Source organism: Tachysurus vachellii, chromosome 10 (assembly GCF_030014155.1).
Source record: "Tachysurus vachellii isolate PV-2020 chromosome 10, HZAU_Pvac_v1, whole genome shotgun sequence".
Lineage (NCBI taxonomy): Eukaryota > Metazoa > Chordata > Actinopteri > Siluriformes > Bagridae > Tachysurus > Tachysurus vachellii.
The window spans coordinates 21,811,326-21,832,993 of record NC_083469.1 but is presented as its reverse complement, the minus strand read 5'-3'; the positions used below and the strand labels follow the sequence as shown (position 1 = coordinate 21,832,993).

The 21,668-nt window shown below is 39.5% G+C and overlaps 1 protein-coding gene across 2 annotated transcripts in view; it reads right to left on the bottom strand.

Moving 5' to 3' along the window:
• The window catches only part of dync1h1 (dynein, cytoplasmic 1, heavy chain 1), a 39,696-nt gene extending 23,705 nt beyond the window's left edge, over positions 1–15,991 (bottom strand). The window contains exons 1-31 of one of the 2 annotated variants that reach the window (XM_060880293.1): positions 15,621–15,991; positions 12,783–12,870; positions 12,508–12,681; positions 12,107–12,362; positions 11,775–11,961; positions 11,416–11,687; positions 11,091–11,318; positions 9,866–10,942; positions 9,598–9,777; positions 9,358–9,507; positions 9,086–9,232; positions 8,873–9,013; positions 8,571–8,747; positions 8,274–8,384; positions 8,059–8,178; positions 7,738–7,977; positions 7,499–7,654; positions 7,294–7,407; positions 7,098–7,208; positions 6,795–7,004; positions 6,570–6,716; positions 6,071–6,237; positions 5,810–5,983; positions 5,564–5,729; positions 5,292–5,480; positions 2,584–2,778; positions 2,196–2,478; positions 1,901–2,001; positions 1,276–1,435; positions 460–700; positions 60–243 (exon numbers count right to left, since the gene is read on the bottom strand). In XM_060880293.1, the coding sequence (XP_060736276.1) occupies positions 60–243; positions 460–700; positions 1,276–1,435; positions 1,901–2,001; positions 2,196–2,478; positions 2,584–2,778; positions 5,292–5,480; positions 5,564–5,729; positions 5,810–5,983; positions 6,071–6,237; positions 6,570–6,716; positions 6,795–7,004; positions 7,098–7,208; positions 7,294–7,407; positions 7,499–7,654; positions 7,738–7,977; positions 8,059–8,178; positions 8,274–8,384; positions 8,571–8,747; positions 8,873–9,013; positions 9,086–9,232; positions 9,358–9,507; positions 9,598–9,777; positions 9,866–10,942; positions 11,091–11,318; positions 11,416–11,687; positions 11,775–11,961; positions 12,107–12,362; positions 12,508–12,681; positions 12,783–12,870; positions 15,621–15,870 (6,396 nt within the window). In that variant the 5' untranslated portion in view covers positions 15,871–15,991. The remainder of the gene's footprint in view (positions 1–59; positions 244–459; positions 701–1,275; positions 1,436–1,900; positions 2,002–2,195; positions 2,479–2,583; positions 2,779–5,291; positions 5,481–5,563; positions 5,730–5,809; positions 5,984–6,070; positions 6,238–6,569; positions 6,717–6,794; positions 7,005–7,097; positions 7,209–7,293; positions 7,408–7,498; positions 7,655–7,737; positions 7,978–8,058; positions 8,179–8,273; positions 8,385–8,570; positions 8,748–8,872; positions 9,014–9,085; positions 9,233–9,357; positions 9,508–9,597; positions 9,778–9,865; positions 10,943–11,090; positions 11,319–11,415; positions 11,688–11,774; positions 11,962–12,106; positions 12,363–12,507; positions 12,682–12,782; positions 12,871–15,620) is intronic. The other variant, XM_060880292.1, reaches the window with a different exon arrangement.
• Positions 15,992–21,668: the final 5,677 nt, after the last annotated feature.

Sequence of the window (21,668 nt, the reverse complement as noted above, 5' to 3'; positions counted from 1 at the left end):
GAGATATTATGAGACAGAATTGCTGCCTTAGTGAAAGTCTAACAATTCTCTCTCATTACCTCCTGCTCTGGAAGGTTCTCTGCAATCTCATTCTCATCCACCACCTCCCCACGCTCGCCCTTCTCCCGCTTGATCTTCTGGATGCGCTCTCTCTTCACATTTCCAGCACTGATCAACACACTCTTCAGGGCTCGTAAGCCAAAGTCGTAGTGAGACTGAGAGGAAAGCTGCTCGTCACACAGCCTGATAAACACAATATATACAAGCTTTACACTCATTTGAAGGATGAAGTATTAAACTAAAGCACATTTAGGCAGCGTTAGAAAAACAAAAGTTAAGTTTTTAACTTTTATTTAGGAAACATGTAAATAACTACACGGTCTGCTTTATATAAAAAAAAAATAAAAAAAATAAATAAATAAATAAAAAAAAAAAGTAAAATAACGACTAATACAGTACTTGAAAAAGGGGACGATCTTCTTGGCAAGGGTCTCAGCAGTGCGGAAGCCTTGTGAATACAGCATGACCTGGGCAATGAGCTGGCGGTCAGGTTTGGTCATAGCCAAACTGCGGAAAAGCTTCTTCAGGTTGTCAGGCAGGTTAGAGCGTCCGGCATAGCCAGGGTTCATGGTGATAAAGATGGCCATATCAGGGCTCACCTTCACTTGTTTGTTCAGCAGCTCAGTGGTGACTGGTGTGCCTAATATAAAAACAAACAATTACAACAGTGCAGTGCACGTCTTCCATGTTGTCGTGGTGCTCCACTTAGTCATAGTACAATCACTGTATATATAACCTACAAGAGTAAATATTACATTAGATTTACAATGAGATTTTCAAGCAGAATTTCAGTTAACAAACCAAAATAGTGACAATCACTGTAAACTAGACTACAAGCAACACACATGCATGCACACACGTAGGTTAAAAGCCACAACAGGCTTGAAGGCTAAAAAGTTCATGAACGAATGAACGTTCTAAAATTTAAAAAGAAAAATGTTAAAGCTGAAACATGCTTAAATGTTACAAATGGTAAAACACTGCTATATTATTCCAAGTGACTCCATAAGTGTTACTAGTTGGTTGCTATGAACATTGAACATAGAAGAAGCAGCAGCTACATCATAAGAAGAACCAAATATTGACTCTTTAATGCGAAGATAAATACAGCACAATCTGCAGGGTCCAAGTAGTCTTAAAAATGTGTTCTATAATACAATACAAAATATTTACACTTCTTTGTATACTGTGTTCATAATGATCTAGAGTACATACTGCGATCACGGTTGGGGTTGCTGTGCTCCCTCAGGGCCACCTGGATGTACTGAACCTGCTGGGAAACAGCTGACAGCATCCTTTCCTCTAGTCGGTTAAACTCGTCAAAGCAGCCCCAAGCACCAACTTGACACAGCCCAACAAATATACGCCCCATGGCCTGACAGGACAGGTAAAACAGAAGACATTGTCTTACACTGAACGGCCAATTAGTGTAAAAAAAGCAATTACAAGTGGACCATATAATTTTAACAATCCATACATAGAGCAGTTATCAACCATGGAATGAAATAAATGCTCTCTGGCCCCAAATTTATGAACCAACACAATTTTAAACTAACTACTTTAAAAAGATCACAGAATCTGAAAAGGGTAAAAGGCTGAATACTCTTCTACTATTCAGAACTACTGAAAGTACTGAAGTACACTTACGTATATGTTCTTACAGTAAGTTGTGTAAATTTCATAAAGCAGACATAAATTATGTAATGGCACAGATTTAGCACAACTCTATAATGCCTTAGTCAGTTGACCGTACTTAGAATCAGAGGAACTAATAATAAGTAAATTGTATACGTTTAGTTTTTTTAGTTCTAGCCTTTTTAGATAGAAACAAATCACATACCTGGAAATCGAAGGTCTCATCACAGTTGAAAACCAGGACAAAGCGTCCAAGCTGGTGGCCAAGAGCCTTGACTGACTCGGTCTTTCCTGTCCCTGCAGGGCCTGGCAGACATTAGAAAAAACTGTCAAGAGCTATGTCCAAAAAATAATTCAGTCAATACCAAAATGTTCTTATACATATTGCTTCATCCGCAATACTTGCAATACATTATGTTGCCCCAGAATAATAAGCTACAGGGCCCAACTTCATTATTGCAATAAAAAAAGAAAATTAGGCCTTATCCTTATCCACTAACCAAAGGGAGATCCTCCCAAACGAGCCTCCAGAGCCTGAGTCATAGTGAGGTAACACCGGTCTGTGAGAGGGGTCTGTACCAGCTTCTCCTGCACACCCAGGTACTCGAAGCCATAGTTGAACTTAGCATTTGCCATCTGAATGGATAGCTGCTGCAAAACTTCAGTCTGCTTGGGGTCAAAGTAGAAGCGCATCTGGCTCAGCCACTCGAAGGACTTGGAGTTGTTGATATTGTTCTTGATGAGGGTTCTAGTCACTTCCCTTTGATGTACAAGCTCTGTGATCTAAATAACAAAAGAGTAAACTTCACTAACAAGCAAACTTTAGCAATGTGCATTATGTAGCATTTATATTACAGGGAAAAGGTACAAGACTTCAAACATTCTAACCAGATGCTCCAGCTTCTTCCTGCGTATAGGAGGCTGCTCCATCAGCACGGTGTCAGCCAGCAGGTTCAATGTGGCTTCCACATTTGTCAGTACTGCCTGCAGAGGAGCCATGTTGTCACCACCAGCAATGGTTGTCAGAGCTGTCTCCACATTCTCAGACCAGTCAATCTGTGCAGAGAGAACTACCAACTGGGACTGAAAGAGAGAAGAAGAAAACAGAAATTATGGTTAACATTTAATAAAAAGGTTTCCCTAATACGATTCTCCTATTTACCCTGGTTTGAGAGATGAAGTAAAATACAAACAAGCTGTTACCTGTAAATCTGTAAAGATATAAGAATCTACAACGGTGTAACAAGAAACGGCTCAAATTTCATAAGTGAATTTTATGTGAGAACTATTTCACATAATGGAGGAAAAAACTCATACAATTAAAGAATAGAGAGGCTTCCATCTGGGAAACTTTGTGGGGGAAAAAAAAGGCACGTGCATGCGAGCGCACACCCACATGGAAATATATTTTTTTGCATGATGCACTCGGCAACGGCAAGTTCCCAGCACAGACAGTTTTGTGTTTAATGTAATCGCAGTGGACTTCTGTTGGGGAAAGGATAGGGATGTGTGCACCAAGCATTTTTCTCTTAAACACTTTCTACTGCAAGCCAACTCTACAGTAATCCAAAAGGATTTTTTTTTTTTTACCGTTGGCGTTTTCCCCACAAACAATATATACAATCAATCAATGTATTAAGGCAGTGATATTAAAAGATCAAAATCAGAATACACCTTATTGAATTATCCCTAGATACTGAAAAATCATGACCACAAACCAGGTATTAGCAGGCATTTTACAAGGTTCCTCAAAATATTTAATTAGTTTCAGGGACCTACTAGTACTGTAGCTAATGCAGTCTTACTCAAATTGGAACTCTTCATATTCATAAAGCATATCCCAGCAGTTTCTTGGCACGTATTGGCCACTGGGGGCACTACTTAGACTCAACCATATTAGATTTTTATTGGCCAATTATTTTATTATTTTTGTTATTAGTCATCCAAGCACAAAGTGAACCTTTGCAGAACCTTACTGTTAGTGTCAAGATCTTCTACCTTCAAATGACTAGGGCCAATTAGTAAATACTATAGACATGAAAGTTAGTCACAAGGTTGTTTTCAGCTCTTGATGCTCAGGCAAGCGATATTGGCCCGATCAACCCAATTTTGGAACTATTGAGCAGGCTTTTTCATTCTGGTCCATATGTCACACAACCCTTGAATTCTACAGTCAAAATGATTATTTCCACTGATTCCTTGGGTTCTCCCAAAAATCCTCTGTGCACTCAGATTCTTTCCCCAGTCAGACTTTTTACTTGACTTTGTAAACTATTCTTAGGATTTGTTCACAAATTTATGATCAGTACTACTATACCGATGTCTCGCAACAACAATAAGACAACACAGTGTTGGTGAGAATTCAAGCACTAGCAATAAAATTCATACAAAGTAAAAGTACCGGCATCAGCTCGAGAGTGGCAGTCTAGTGCAACTATTTATGTTTGGAAATTTCTCTCAAGAACCTTCACTCAAAGCCTTCAAACCCTACACTCAAAGCACAAATTCGGTGTTTGTTCTGGAATCAATCTGATGTGGTCAGTGAAGACATGATCAACGGATACAAAAGAATCATACGCTGGAAAATGAGTGCAAAGATGAACTGGCAAAAGCATTAATACTTTAAGCACCCACGAATATGGATCAAAACTACGCTAGGTGGCTACAACTTTGCAGCAGCGACCACTGGAAAGATCAAGCAAGGGAGAAGGGACAAGAAAAACTCTGGTTGATTGGTACGTGGCTACAAAACTCTACAAATTTCAACATATTTTTGCTAAATATTATTGGGCCACCTTATTCAACCACCAAAGTGGAACTGTGCTTGTTTATTCAAACAGCTATAATTGATGAACACCTCCATGAAATTACACAAACTTTAAAAGTTTGGCAAAGGAGGTGACGTGCAAAGGTTGGGGTGTAACCAACAAAAAGAAATGGAGTATCAATTTCTCAGGAACAAAGCTTAGATTTAGTGTGCTGCATCAATGTGCTAATCTGTAACTGATATTTTTCATCAACACTGAATTACACAACTGTAATTCATCGGTCACAAAATGTCTGGACTTGCCAAAATACATTTAAAAAAGACTCTGCAGATCAATGGTTGGGCCAAAGATTCTCTTATGTTTTTGTCTGTGGAAACAAACACAACTGGCATAAACATCATTGGGTCTGAATTTAATAGAACACATTTGAAAGTAACAGTACAAGAGATTAACAGGTTGAAAGTGAACCTGACAAATCTGCCAGAATTGCACGAGGGAATTTGGCGAGCTTGACCAAAATCTCTAATGAAAGTTTTCACCATCTTGAGGAATCCAAGCCACAAAGAATTGAGACTGCTTTGTGAGCAAACGGAGGCTTTTACAGAGGATTAGTGCCTAATACATTGCTAATGAATTAAAGTGCATATTACACCTCTACTCATCCTAAACTGGAAATAGTAAAATAGTTTTTTTCAAGCCAATAATTGTGGATAATTAAACAGCTTATCACAATAAATAAACTTGGAACATCTCACTCTGGACGCAATACATCAAAACCAAAAAAGCTCAAGATGCATAATGAGTAAATGTTTGTTGTCCCACAATTACCTGGTATCTGTCGATCCAGTTGATGTAGGTGCCAAGATCAATGGCAGTGCCTTTGTTAAAAGCCCCCACCTCAGTGACTGATTCAGCCAATAATTTAGCCAGAGTGACACGCATCTCCTTCTCCACCAGGGTCAGCCACTCGTTGATCTTTGGGTGTTCAGTGATGGACACTGGTGTCTTGTAGAGGACCTAAAACATGTCCCAGTTTAGTTTAACGCCTGAATATTTTTGTTCTCTATATTCATAGGCCTGACATTCAGTTCTATTCTTACCTCCTCACCCTCTCGAGAGGAAATACCAAGAACCTCAGTGTTATCTTCATTCAGCAGAATGCTGGCCACTCCAGCAAACATTTTTTTGAAGTGCTTCTGCAGCTTGGCCACATTTTTGCTGTTGCCAATAATCTCAAGTAGGTCCTCATCACCAACAAAATAGAACCTAAAATGAAACACTATAGTTAAAACACATATTTTAAGGATTTTCCAGTCAGCTAAACCCAAAACTAAAGGTCTCCCAACCTGGGGAAGGATGAGCGCTCTCTTTCAAGATATTCTCCTAGTGCCTTCTGGATCTTTCCTAGGAGGTCTGCAAGCCTTTCCAATGACCTTTGAACACCCTGTATGTTCAGGACATCCATGACAAGCGGAGACTTTGTCACCTTCTTCATCAGAGCCAGGAACTCTGTGCTAATGCTACAAAAAAACAAAAACACACAACACACTGAGTAAAGCATCTCCATTCACAGAATTTACAGCCCACTCCTCTAGCGATCTGCTCACCTCTGGAACCGTTGCGTCTCCACAGGAAGAAGATGTTTGATGTCAGCACTGCCAGTAAAAATGCCCTCCAGGTAGACCCAACGTCTCTGCACGTCTATCCAGACATCAAACAGAGCCATGATGCGGTTAAGCTTGTCTTCCCAGCTTAGGGCATCTTCTTCAAACACCTACAGAAAAGAAAAACACTGTATTCTGGCTCCAAACTTTTCCTTCCTACATTTTATTTGGGCTTCAAAACTGCATATTCATATTCTATATCCATAGACCCTTCCATTTTTATTGAAAGAACATAGTGTTCTCAGAGAACATTAATACTCAGTCAGTTAAAACCTACACTTATTTCTTTTTATGGTTTAGAATGGCATTGTGGGGCACTTTTTTCATATTATCACATATGTGTTATCCTTCAATATCCTTCATATATAAGACCTAAATCTATTAGTAAAAACATACAACCATATTAAATCAGGCTTCCAAAAAAAAAAGAAAGATCTTCCACCTTGTAGTATGGAGACAGCTTCATGGCTGACACACTGTTTATATGTTCCTTGACTTTGTTGAACAGGTCATCCCACCCCCGGATCAGACGACACTTGTTCTGATAGTTGACCAAGTCAAGCTCATAGGAGTTCCAGACTTCTCGTATCTGAGGTGTACAGAGAAAGGAAGTTAAATAAATTCATATTTAATGGATTTCACTATAAAGAGGTTAGGGCTTCAAGACCTGTTTGAGGAACTCTTCAAGGGCCATTTCTCCCTGTGCCACCAGCAGTACATCCTTCACCACCATTTCATTCTTCTGCAAGTCCACATCCCAGATCTGTCCAAGTGTCAGCTCAGAGAGCACCCAGTTGACATGCAGGCGCTTCATCAGTTGTTTCCAGTGACGATCTTTGAGAGCCTCGGATTTCAGCTCAATCACCAACATGTTCACCTGTGGATCCAACAAAATGATTTAAAACGTTTCTGGAAAAAACCTTTACATAAATTTGTTCCCGTCTGTTTATATGAATCGGTATTTGCAAACCTTCATGTAGCCTTTTAGAAGCCTCTGCACATATTCGTAGGAGGCATACTGTCTAAGGCGTGCTGGGAAGTTCTTTAGTTGGTTGAGAAGAGCATCCAAGCTTTGCCGCAGCTACAGATATAAACAAAGAATGTTAGAGTAATAAGAGCCTTAGACTACCTATTCAAGCAAGATAGTGAACATCATCCAATCTTACTTTACGTGGCTGCACAGACACCCAAGGTTGTTCCTTCATTTGATCAATTTGCTCCCAAACCTTGGATAGCTCTGACCATACACCCTTCAGGTCTTGCAACTCTTCCAATGCAACCTACAAAACCACACAAACTTTGAAGCATGTACTGGAATTATAAAGAACCAAAAAATAAAGATCAAGCAGCATGTGGCTGTTTAGACTATACCTGTACTCTCTCCTCACTGCCACTTAACAGGCCAGTGTCTGTCAACTCTAAAGCTTCCTTAGCCTTGGCACATTTTTCTCTGTCATCCTTCAGTCGCCCAAATTTGCCTTCATAGATGGTGAGGGACTGTAGGGCTTCCTCTGGACGAAGGTTGCCCTAAAATTAAGGAAAAAGTAATCTATCTGGAAAAGATTGGCCAAAAAGAATATAAACAAACAATCTCCAAAAACTTAACTTACAGCAACTGGTTTGGTCTTCTCCCAGTCTGTGAGTAGATCCGAGGTGCGGTTCTCTACTGCCCGGTCTTCCTGAACGATCTTCATCTGCAAGTTAGCCACTTGCTGCTGGATGGCAGTATCCTTGCGTTTCATAATGTCACTGAAAGCTCCCCATTCTCCTTCAATGTTGTCAATGTACAGCCAAGAAGGCGGGAACTGGAAGCGCTGTTTCTCCAGGAGACGCTGACCATTGCGGAAGAGCTAAAGAACACAACACAGAAGTCAAGTCATGCCTGTATGCAAATCAGATAAATGATGAGTGAACTCTATGGTGCTACTTACATCGACTTGTTTTTCAAACTGCTTGATTTTCCGCTTGAGGGCTTGCACATATGTAATAAAGGTTACAGCATCAGAAGTGCTGGCTGTATCCACAGAATGCTGTTCCAGCTCTTGGCGCGACTGGAATAACAAAATAAATGCATAAACATTTCTTTAAAAAGTTAGTGCATCGATACTACAAAACAAGCATTCACAACTAGGACAACTCCATATACCTTGGATATTTGAGAGTGGAAATCCTGCATGTTTTGACCTAGCATCTGCCCAAATTTGCTGAGTACTTCCTTATGCCAGGAGTCATACTTTAGGTTCACCTTAGACTGGACCTAATTTGTGATGGATAAAAATAAAAACATGACATTCTTGATTATGACGACATATTTTGTGTGTGTGTGTGTGTGTGTGTGTGTGTGAGATATATATATAATTAATATATATATATATATATATATATATATATATATATATATCACACATACACACACATATATAGTTAATTTGGATGGATTTACCTTGCCATAGTCAATGATCACTGGGCCGAATTCCTTTCTAGTTTCAGCATTATCAAAGGTTCCTCTTGCTTTTCGGATCTGCACCAATAGAGCTTGCCACTTATTCAGGTCTTCCCCCAAGCGATTATAGATGTTCTCAGGCTGCATATCCCACAAACACTGGTACTGAAGCCAAACCTAAAATCAAGAGACAGAAAATAAAATTTGTTGGCATCTTTCTAGGCTTTCTATACTGTTGCATATATATATATATGCAACAGTATATAATTGAACAGAGATCTAAATAGAAGGCTGTGTATTACCTTGACATACTGCTCAACCTCTGAGACATTTTCCTTGACAGCATTGTAGGCCTCTTCAAGGGCTGCTGGACCATCAGGCATTCTAGTCAGAGCATTTCTGTAAAACTTCTCCTCTTCAGACAACTCAAAGTGGACACCGACCTGTTCACAGAAAAAAAAAATCAGTCACTTTGAACTTTACCCAAGTCAAGAAGGTTTCATTGCTATACCAACCTGGTATCTTTGACTCTGTATCCTTGGTAAAGACAGAATGACCATCTTCCAGGCAAACATTTCTTGGTAGAGTTTATAACGGCAGTCTTCGATAGGAGGATTCAGGTATATAACCTGGTTTGTAATCCTGAGCTCATGGACCACATTCTATACAGAGATAATGTGTCACAATATTAATATTGTAAACTGTTTAAAAAATAAAAAAAAAAATCTGAATTTTAAAAACATCTTTGTTATAGCAGTCTCTACATCCTTAACTGAAAATATTTCACCTTAATCTTTGGCTCTCCTCCGGGCTTGTGGCTGACTTGTGGTGCTTCAGTGTCCATGTCCACATCAGCTTTGTCCTCCATTTGTCCTCTAAGAACCTGTGTCCATGCCCTGAGTCCAGCCTGCAGACGTACTCCCAAGATCCGCTCGATCTAAAAATCAACGATCATAATTAAAACAAACTGATTTTAGAATTTCAGTGGATTAGCCATGTTTCAAAAGATCCATTTCACATAGCTTACCTCAATGTCCAGTTTGTTGACCCAAATGGGCAAATTAGAGTAGGAATGCAGATTTAGGTCATCAACAGCTTTCTGGACACGGCTGAGGATCTCTGAGAAGGTCTTATGGTCATACATGCAAGTTTCCAGAGAGCGTACCTCCAAGTCAATTTTCTCTTCAATCAACAGAAGGTCATCCACCTATATGTAAAATGTACAGTACAATTATTACCTTTTGTTCTCTCCACTTTATATATAGACAGTGTGTTTATCAAACCAAGGAACAAACCTTCTCTTGGAAATTGAAGACCGTTTCTGCCAGGCGCTGAACATAGGGATCAAGTTTATAGGACTCCCAAACTAATGTAATGCCCTCAGTAACCAGGGCTTGAACCTCTCTCTTTAAACCAGCCACCAAGGGTGAAATTGAAATCCGCTCCTCCACCTTTTCACAAGTGCGCTCATATGTACGCACACTCTCAATAAGAGAAATGGCAAATGGGTAAAGCTGATTTGCTTGATGGGCTTTGTTAACAATGGCCAAGGGTACACGGAAGCTAAGCCACTTCAGGTTACGAACCTCCTTAGACAGAGTGATGATCTCTGGTAGAAAGTTAACTTTCAGTTTCAGAATGGTCCCGGTGCGCCCACGGGCACGGCTGCTTTCAATAGTGAAGATCCGACCTGAAACGCCAAGATTGCGCTGCTGTACTTTGCGGGCCCAGTCATCAAAAATCTCCTGTGTGTTTAGTTTGGCACGAAAGCTGTCCCCATCCTGCTTCAGCTTCAGACCCTCCACATGATTTTCCCAACCTTTTCCCAGAACATCCTCCACACGTTTCATGTAGGCGGTTAGCTGCCGGTCAATCTGCTTGGCCCAGATGATAGACCCGGAGACTGGGGGCAAGTCACGTACATGACTCATCTTACAAGACTGGCTTTGTGGGTATTGTACTTTAAACTTGTCATGCAAAGACTCTATGTCGTCCTTCACGCGCTGGATGAGCTGGGTCTGGTATTCACGTATGGCTCCGCGAATATGTGGACGCACAAAGAGAGCATTGAAGCGGGAGAAGATGCGGAACATCTCGTTGGCATTCTTTGCAGTGCCTAGTTGGTCACGAAGACGGGCTGTGATGCGGGTCTCAACGCGATCGATGCGCTCATCGTACCGCTTCATTGCGGCTTCCCATGCCTCCATTCCCTCCTTTGAGACATCCAATCCATCTACCTCCTTTACATTTTCATAAGCCAAGTTAACTTCTTCAATGGCATTAGCATCTGCAGCATCAAAGAGGACTTCGGCCACTTTCATGTCAGGGGGTTCAACTGCTTCACTCTGGCCATGCTGTGGCACAGCAGACACCTGGAATCACAGACCAAAAACAATAAATAAAATGGCTGATAAGCCAATAAATACAAGGGGGAAAAGTGAACAAATGGTCAAAGAAAAAATTATATCACTGACTGAATATCACACAGTGAATCTAAATGTTGCAGACATTCACAAGTACCTGAGGTCTCAGTACACGGACAATTACAGCTCTCAGTTGCTCATGCTGTCTCCTAAAGCGTCTCATGTGATCTAAGCGAGACTGCAGTTTTCTATGCGCAGGGCTGAGGCGCCACACCATTTTGAGATTCTCCTCCCTCTTCCTCTTCACAATATCTCTAAGGAGAACCTGAAGTTTTTCATATTCATCTTCCCAGGTCTGGAACACTTCAAAACAAGCTACCATCACCTAAGGAGTAAATAAAAGGTGTCGTTTACTGGTTAAAAACCACCACAAGGAGAATAATAAGAATAATGTCAAGACCAAAATTCCTGATGATCAGTACCTTCTCAAATTCTTCATATGCCACATGCATGAGTTTCCGGGTGCCCAGGACTTTAAGAAGTTGTGCACTGAGGTCACGAGAAATGGCCTCCACCAAGCGCAGGGCTCGCTGAATGGGATATTTTGTGTTTCGAATTTTGCGTAGATGTGTAAAAATGGCCACCAAAGCCTGACGGATTTTGTCCAGTTCAGTGGCTGACAACAGATCGTTGAGTGGGAAGTCCTTCATCAGAGGGTTGTAATCGTTTACCGTCTCCACAGCCTGCTTCAGACCTAAAAATAAAAAAACAAAAGCATTGCATTCTACAAATCTAAATAAAAATCTAACAGCAAAAGTAATGCGTCATGTTGAACCCTCACCGGTATCTGTGTCAAAGCTAACAGTGGCATGAAATCGTTTGCCATGTTTAAGAATGTCCAAGGTAAGCAGCACTTCTGGACTCTCCCTCTTCTCCTGGATGCGATTGAGGGCACGTTCAAGGTTAAGCCAAAAGCTGATTTCCTGAAGGGCCGTCCCAGAGGCAGGGTCTCTGTCAAGTTTAGTCACCTACAAGGCAAACATTAAATTAAACACTGATATTAATTAATAAATAAATAAATAAATAAATAAATATATATACACACACACACACACACACACACACACGTGTGTATATATATATATATATATATATATAAATAAATATCAATACCTTCTGAATTTCCCTAATCCAGCGATTAACCCCTGACTGTAGCTGGTTAAGGAAAGTGGGATCCTCTACTTTGTCACCAAAGTTAGTAACTTTAGGCTTTTCTCCCCGTTCATAGCACTGCTTTGCAGTGTTAGAGATTATGGCATGGATCGGAAGACTTATCTCTGGAATCTCTATGTTTTGCTGCAGGTGTAACAAACCCATTTCAAGCTCTGCAATCTTCTTTTCCACAGATGGAGCCATCTTGTCTCCATCCCTAAATTATAAAAAAAAAAAAACCAACAACAGGCTTGAGTGTGAGCAATAATAAAACACAGGAACATCTATAAAACATGTGCATGGCCACAACAAACTCATAACTTTAACCATGATTATCCAGTAGCTCAATATTCTGGCCTTACCTGTCAGCTTTACCTGACTCACGGATGTAAGACTTAAAGAATGGAGCAACAGCATTACTGATAAAAGAGTGCAACGTCTCATATGGAGAATCTTCACTGAGTGTCAAAACACGGACTTGGGTTGAAATGGGCTTGTCAGCGTCAATGACTCCAGTCCTCTTAATAAAAGCCAGGCTAAAAGAAATATATAATATGAATTTAGTCATTGCCTTGAACATCAGAAATTATTTACCAAACACTGTATGCAGACTGCAAATCATTGAAGACCAATTCACCTGTTGGACTTAATCCCATAATGGATATCAATATTAATGCTGTAGGAAATGCATTCCTTCTCCTCCTCTCCTTCATCTCCTACATCCTCTAAAAAAGAAAAAACACATTATATAGATTAGACAGTTAGATAACTACTGGGTCACCTTTTCATTTCCTAATTAAATATTTTTTATTCTTTAATTTATTCTTCCTAAATCATTTAATAACTTCAATTCCACAATAATTAAAAGAAAATCTAATCATGTGTACGTGACATGTGATTCAGCTACCAAACATGAAATGACTAAATTATGAACATCACTGTTTAATGAAATAAAATACCTTCTGTGCTGGAGCCTGTGCTGACCCTGCTAGCATAGAATATTCACCCTGCCTCACTGATCTCATCACAACAGAAGCCACATTGGGGAATGGTGTGGATGATTATTGCACTGTGACTGTCTCTACAATAGATGAAAGTGTAAACCTAACACAGGGACTTTTTAAACGTTACCCAACCTTCCTCTTCATATCAGGAGTTCTCTGCTTATCTGGCATTGTTTATGTTTCTGCCTCCAGTTATTTGTGGATATGTGCAGCCAGTCACATGGATGTCTGCCTTCAAACTTGCACACAACAAGCACAGAAGTCGTCCACAAGACCAGAAAAAAAATGTTTTTCCTTCTAAAAAAAGTTTTCATTGGCCAATAAAATGAAAGAGAGTTGTGTTTAATAACTTACAATGCCCTATCTTCAATTTCAAGGTAACTTGCTAATTTGGTATGCTGCATTCATAGCGCCTTTTAAGTTGCAATGACATCATTTCACACCTTTTAAGACCTAGAGTGGAAAATAAAAACATCTGTGCCTTTTGAAAACAAAAAGTGTGCCTTGCTTGCTCCATCAGCCACGTAAAGCTAATAAAAACCCACTTTAACAGTTACAGACTTGATGGTCTGTATAGTATGGTCAGTGTTGTTGATTTAACCAAATTCTATGTCTGTACATTAAACCATCTAGTAAATAATGCTATAAATGTAAAACTAAACATTGTTTTTATTACGGCTGTATGTACGGCTGCATCTCATCCTTCTTCTTAGCCTTAGCAACAGATCTCTGTAACCTCTTTCTGACCTGATTTTTCTAAATTGGATAAAACAAGTCAAAGTTATAGAAACTACATGACTAGTTAAAATAAGCCTCTTGAAAAGGTTTTGCTCTTTAAGGCAACAACTTTAACACCAATTTCATTTAAAATCAAATGTAACTATTGCAAACTTTTTTTTGTTTGCGATACAAAAGCTTCAGTTCAGTTGCGCAATACAATTGCTGCTAGTATGAAAGCACAAAGGGCACAGACTGCTTCCACGCTGTTGATGCACTGTGCTATTCAGTGTGAAAAAGTGATCAGTGTGCGGAGCATTGCCGATCTGACACCATTCAGAAAATGGGAAAGGAACTGGTAGTTGTAAACATGCCTAGGTGGGAAATCATATCATTATAACTTTTTAAAGTACAACTTACAAGACAGCACAAATGCATTACTTTCTTTTTTCGTTTAACACCACAAAAGGAAAAAAACGGGTGAAAGAAAAGCCTGGACATTGCATATGAAGAGAGAGCAGACAACCAACCCCTGCAGCATACGAACACATGTTTATTTAACAGTCATGATGCCTACCTGGCACTAGTACTTCAACTTATAAACTATTTTTGATAAATCATAATTGAGACACACAAACCGATGTTCTCTTCTGAACTATATGATTAAATCCAATTAAAGCCCCAATCTGATCAAACAAATGAAATCTAAAAACAAAACAAACCGGTTAATTCAATTTTTTCTAGATTCACTAGAATCCATTTCCATTGTGTGGAATTGACTAAAAGACTGTAGGGTTGACTCACAGGTTTTATTGCCAGGAAATCTGAATCAACCCACTCTGTGTTTCAATGCAAACGCACAAATCATCCTCCTAGCTAGTTTCTTTCCTTCATGAAGATAAATGACAAAGGGATTTTTTTTTCACATGCGTTGAACCTCATGAATGTATCTTGGGGCCTTGTCACAGTCTCTGCCTACTTCAATTCTGAACCTTTAACGACTACGGGCGCTGTCTCCACTACTTCTAAGTTGAATGTCTTATTCTTAAGAGTCTGACTGGAAGAACAATCACAAAAGAATCCCTTGCTCATGTGTGATAAGAGCTAAAAACAAAACCTGACCCTGATCAATGATGTTTGATATCCAACTCAGCATTGTTACTGCACTCCATCCAACAAACTAGCACCAGAAACACTATGTACATTACAAACGTTTGATTATAAGCATATTTAATGCGTTCCAGCGTGGAATTGTCATGAACATTTAGTAATACTGTCGATCATTGTGCGGCTGATGAGACACGCCTTGCTGCCTGTCTGTTCACATTGCGCATGCGCATCCTTTGCCTTCAGCAGAAGGGACTAGTTTTTCGTGCTCCATCACAAATAACTAATTAAATAAAAAATAATAATAAAAAATCTTTCTACAACGAAAATGTAACGTCCAGAGACGACATTCTATAAAATTAATGGTCTACATAACTGAACACTATGTCGTCATCCAGCTGTGTTTCTCATTAAAGCCTTTGTTTACTAACTAATAAAGGCGTCACTGCGGTCCTGTGATTTACTGTCAACGGTTTACATCAGAAGTCTGATGGCTGTGACACAATAAACAGACTCCCCTTATCGAGACCAGTACAATAAACAACCTTCTATATTACTGAGTCACTTACACCATCCATTTTAATCAGTTTGGTATTTATATTATCTTATCTATTATTTTGTCATTTCTGTAAAGAACATTAAGAAACCTTTTAGACAGCTCCGTTCTACTAGAATGGTGTGAACTTGAGGATCCGAGAGAAATTTCCTCATCTGCTCCACGGAGCTCTTCTCTTCCAGGGTGGTTTCCAGTGCGGCCGGCACTTCGCCGCCATCTTCTAGCAGCAGAGGCACCAGTTTGCGGATGTGTTTCTGCAGAACCGAGGCATCAGCGACCGTCTGCACAGCAGCAGAGACCTCCATAGTGCCTCCACTGTCGTCTCCTCCACCGTCCGACATTTTGGGCCACAAAGAATTCTACAGACCGTTTGTGTAACGACTAAAGGTGCAATGATGAGAGACTTCGCCACATCACCGTCGTATGTCGGCAAAGAAGTCAGCCCATCCCATTACTTTTGTACAATGCATTCTGGGATATGTAGTACTACAGTAGTCAAAGAAACGACTCCAAATGATAAGTATCCTACATCACCCACAATGCATTTCAAATAAAACACACCCACCCTGTATTACTGCAGTGTGAAAAAAAAAATTATATATATATATATATATATATATACACACACACACACACACACACACACACACACACACATTATATATACATTTAAAATGAAATATATATCAAATTATTTATATATATATATATATATATATATATATATATATATATATATATATATATATATATATATATACACACACACACTGCAGTAATACAGGGTGGATGTGTTTTATTTGAAATGCATTGTGGGTGACGTAGGATACTGCTCCTCTGCCTGGAGATGTTGCAGTGGATGTAGTGGATTGTCCATGATTGACACGCCTTCCTCACCAGCTTGTCCAGACATGAGGCATCCTTCCTGATGCTGCCACCCCAGCACACCTCATAGAAGAGGGAACTCGCCACAACAGTCTAATAGAACATCTGCAGCAGCCTTTTACAGATATTGAAGGACTCCAGCTTGCTGAGGAAGTACAAGCTGCTCTGTCCTCTGCTAGACAGAGCATCTGTGTTAGTAGTCTAGTCCAGTTTCTCATCCAACTGCACTCCTAGGTATTTGTATGTCTTTACAAACTCCACACAGTTACAAACTCCACACAATGACTCACCCCACTGAGTCACAGGCTCCGATTGAGATTGATTGATATATATGATTGATTTGATATGTATTTATTTATGCGTATATAAAAACTCACTGAAGCACAGCACTTTATTAAACTTTATTAGTACTGGGTAAGGCCTCACTTTGCTCTCAAAACATATTCAGTTTTTTGTGGCAGGTTATATTTATGGATTCATGTTGTTGGCAGGGGGGCACGGTGGCTTAGTGGCTAACACGTTCGCCTCGCACCTCCAGGGTCGGGGTTCGATTCCCCCCTCCACCTTGTGTGTGTGGAGTTTGCATGTTCTCCCCGTGCCTCGGGGGTTTCCTCCGGGTACTCCGGTTTCCTCCCCCGGTCCAAAGACATGCATGGTAGGTTGATTGGCATTTCTGGAAAATTGTTCGTAGTGTGTGAGTGCGTGAGTGAATGAGAGTGTGTGTGTGTGCCCTGCGATGGGTTGGCACTCCGTCCAGGGTGTATCCTGCCTTGATGCCCGATGACGCCTGAGATAGGCACAGGCTCCCCGTGACCCGAGGTAGTTCGGATAAGCGGTAGAAGATGAATGAATGAATGAATGTTGTTGGCACTAAATATTGCCTCAGCACAAATTGAGATTCAGCAGACATTTTTTCAGTCTTCAGCAGTACAGTGCCCACTGCAGCCTCAGCTTTGTGTTCTTGGCTGACAGAAGCAGAGCTCATTCTGGTCTTTTGCCCATCCACCTCAAGGTTGCAAGTGTTGTACCTTCTGAGATGCTTTTTTGCTGAGCACAACTGTACAGAGTGGTTATCTATGTTGTGAACATTACCCAAAACTGCTGGCCTGTATCTGTATGATTTTATGGATTGTAATGATGCCACATGATTGCTTGATAATTTCATAAATGATCAAGTGTACAGATATTCCTAATTATGTGTTTGGAGAGTGATAATCATAAAGTCCCTTTATTGTATTGATTTGACAAATAAATGTTTTTATACTATATTCTTCTTATTATAAGCATTTTGTACTCCATGTTCTTTTTCTTATTGTTATAATTATTATTATTCTTTTTGAATATTTGTTCACTTTTCGTAGGCAATTTTTTATTTTGATTTTCGGTACAGACACAAAATTGGCCAGTATTATAGATTCTATACAGGGAAATGCATTATTAAGATAAGATATACCTTTATTCGTCCCACAATGGGGAAATTTCTCTGTTACAGCAGTAAAAAAAATATATAAAAAGAATAAAGAATAAAGACATAATATAATATACAGTATATACAAAAACAAAAATGCATAAAAAGAGTAGTGGTTACACTGAAGACATAATGTGCATTGGTAATATTGCACATTTTACAAAATTTCTGTTATTGCACATGTTTAAAATACTTTGTTATTGTTTATTATTGCAGTGAAACAGTAATAACAGTGTGCATTATGGTGACTGGTTCACTGGGAGTAGCTTTGATTGTAAAGTATAATAGCAGCAGGGAGGAAAGACCGTCTGTATCGCTCCTTCAGACAGGATGTAACAGTCTGTCACCGATGGAGCTGCTCAGAGATGAAACCGTTTCATACAGGGGGTGAGAGTCGTTCTCCAGCAATGATGATAGTTTTGCTACCATCCTCCTTTCTCCCACCTCCTGTACAGTGTCCAGAGGAATCCCCAGGACTGAGCTGGCCTTCCTGATCAGCTTGTCCAGTCTCTTCCTTTCTGCAGTAGAGATGCTGCTGCACCAGCATACCACACCATAGAATATGGCCACCAAAAAAAGGTCTTCAGTAGCTCTCCCTGCACTCCAAAAGACCTTAGTCTCCTCAGCAGAAAGAGTCTGCTCTGTCCTTTCTTGTAGATTGCCTCAGTATTGTCTGTCCAGTCCAGTTTGCTGTTCAGATGAACACCCAGGTATTTGTAGGTATTTGTATTTAAAATGTTTTAAAATGAGTATGATCAACATTGTACATGAATATTATTCATATGTCCCCAATATGTATTTTCAACAGCAGATGAAAAAAGTTCTGAATCCAACACTGTAGGCAAAAAAATTCAGAAGCAGTAATAATATTAATAATAACATTGGGGTAGGTAATTGATAGGTTTGAGTAGAGGAATGTAAAAGAAGATATGAGGACTTTAATCGTTTCAATTTTTCAGTTTATTATGATTATGTAGTGCATGGACAATCTAGCAACATATTAGCAACAAACTAGCATGTTATTGCAACCACTCATAGACATATACACTAGATGTCGCCTTGTTTAGGGCAGTACATTGGAGCGAATGCGTCAACTGAGCCGCCATCTTGGTACAGGGGACCCCCTCCTCTTAATGCATTAGCGTCAATGTAGGCAAAGAAATAAAATCACCATAAATCGTCATGAATGTGATTTCTAGTTTTTTTTTGGTCGTTCCAAAGGTCAGATATGTATTTATCATTAAGTCCAGAGAAAATTTAAGGTTTTGATATTAAGATAATCTACTTTTTCACAATATAATGCATAGTGCTAGTAGGTGTAAGTTTATTAGTTACATTCTTCCACCTGAGTAAACTTCAAATGAACAATCACTACTTACCTTATAGCCTACTGCATGTAACACTGCTACAATGGTGTGACTATACATGTTCATTTATACATTTAAATTGTATCGGTTTATTAAATATGATACACAAAGCAATTTGCAGGTGGAAGCAAATCACAAATTTGAGAGGAACATAATGAACATAATTGCACAACTGTTGTAAAAAAGTTAGATAGTTGAGGTGCCAAAGACTGTTGAATCTTTTATTTATTCTTTTCCCGCAATACTTTTGCCACATTAAATAAGTATGTACTAAAGGAACATAAACCAAAAAAAAAAACCCCACAAAGTTTGACTTTGAGGCTGAACTGCCAACCTAACTGGTGACATCTTTCCAGGACTGTCAGCTGAATTAACCATTTAAAAAAAAAAGTGTTTAGTGCTGCAACTGCAACTCGTCTCTGTTTATCACTTGGGAATCTACAAACAGATTCAGATTCAGATTATTTTATTTAATACCATGTCAGCAATCAAAAGCTATTTTCATGGCAAAAAATTCAATTACAAAAACACAAATATCATATAAATGCAATAAAAACAAAACAACTATAAACAGCAAGTCATATTATACATTTGTTAAATTAACATACGATAAAAAAAATTCAAACCCTTTTCAGACAAATTGTCATTAAATATGTCCTTAAGTGAAGTAATTGTATAAAAGAGCATTCTGCTTGTGTTAAGTCCAGGACAATCTAATAAAATATGTTTGACAGATAAGGGAATCTTACAAAACATACATAAAGTTGGGTTTTCACCTTTAAGCAAAAAAGCATGGGTCAATTTTTAATGTCCTTATTAAGAGCTTCGGAATCTACAAACATTTGTCTACAAACATTGTCTGTTTTCCTATCAGTCAAAAACTAATGGTTAACTAGCATGGATTAGCTGCGGTCGTTAACCAAGGACTAAAACAAACCAACGGAACAAGAAATATAATTTCCTAACATTCAATATCATAAAACACATTCTCACTTGTGAAATGTAATCACTTGCTGTCTGGTTTTTAGATTTCTTTCGTTTGAACAACCAAATGCAGCACAGAAGTCCGGCATCGTCCATGCATTTGAGGTAAAGGATTACCGTACAAAGATGGCGGCGGTTTTGACGCATTTTTAGGACCCCAATGCGACATCTAGTGTATAGATATCTATGGAAATTACTCAGCAATACTCCAAGCTCAGCAACCAATTAGCAATTCCCTGGGTAGGAAAAGCAACCACCTAGAAATACCAATAGTATTCAACTAAATATGCTACCAACATTTTCTTTAATATAATCTTATATTTGAACTTCCATTGCTTTTACTTATCCTTAAAAGCTGAAAGCAAAATAAATAAAGGTTACTGAATGTGAGTACTTATGATTATGATTGAATACTAGTTTGGTCCTTGCTGTTGATACTTAAGTGTTATTTTATGATGACCGGAAGGACATTTGATTAAACTGCTTTGTGTCAGAAAACACCACAGCTGCAAAATTATATTGCTTTAATTCAATTTCCCCAGCAGAAAATGTCTAAACACCGTAGCTATTCAGATAGTAACATCCATTTATAACAAGTGTGTGTACATCATACAGAATAGTTGATTTACTTTATAGTTTTAATAACTACAGTTATTCATTCATTCATTCATTCATTCATTCATCTTCTACTGCTTATCCGAACTACCTCGGGTCACGGGGAGCCTGTGCCTATCTCAGGCGTCATCGGGCATCAAGGCAGGATACACCCTGGACGGAGTACCAACCCATCGCAGGGCACACACACACTCTCATTCACTCACGCACTCACACACTACGGACAATTTTTCCAGAGATGCCAATCAACCTACCGTGCATGTCTTTGGACCGGGGAGGAAACCGGAGTACTCGGAGGAAACCCCCGAGGCACGTGGAGAACATGCAAACTCCACACACACACAAGGTGACACACACAAGGCGAACGTGCTAACCACTAAGCCACCGTGCCACCTAACTACAGTTATAATACTCATTCATTCATTCATCTTCTACCACTTATCCGAACTACCTCGGGTCACGGGGAGCCTGTGCCTATCTCAGGCGTCATCGGGCATCAAGGCAGGATACACCCTGGACGGAGTACCAACCCATCGCAGGGCACACACACACACTCTCATTCACTCACGCACTCACACACTACGGACAATTTTTCCAGAGATGCCAATCAACCTACCGTGCATGTCTTTGGACCGGGGAGGAAACCGGAGTACTCGGAGGAAACCCCCGAGGCACGTGGAGAACATGCAAACTCCACACACACACAAGGTGACACACACAAGGCGAACGTGCTAACCACTAAGCCACCGTGCCACCTAACTACAGTTATAATACTAATAATTATAATTATTTAATTATAATAATTAATTATTATTATAAC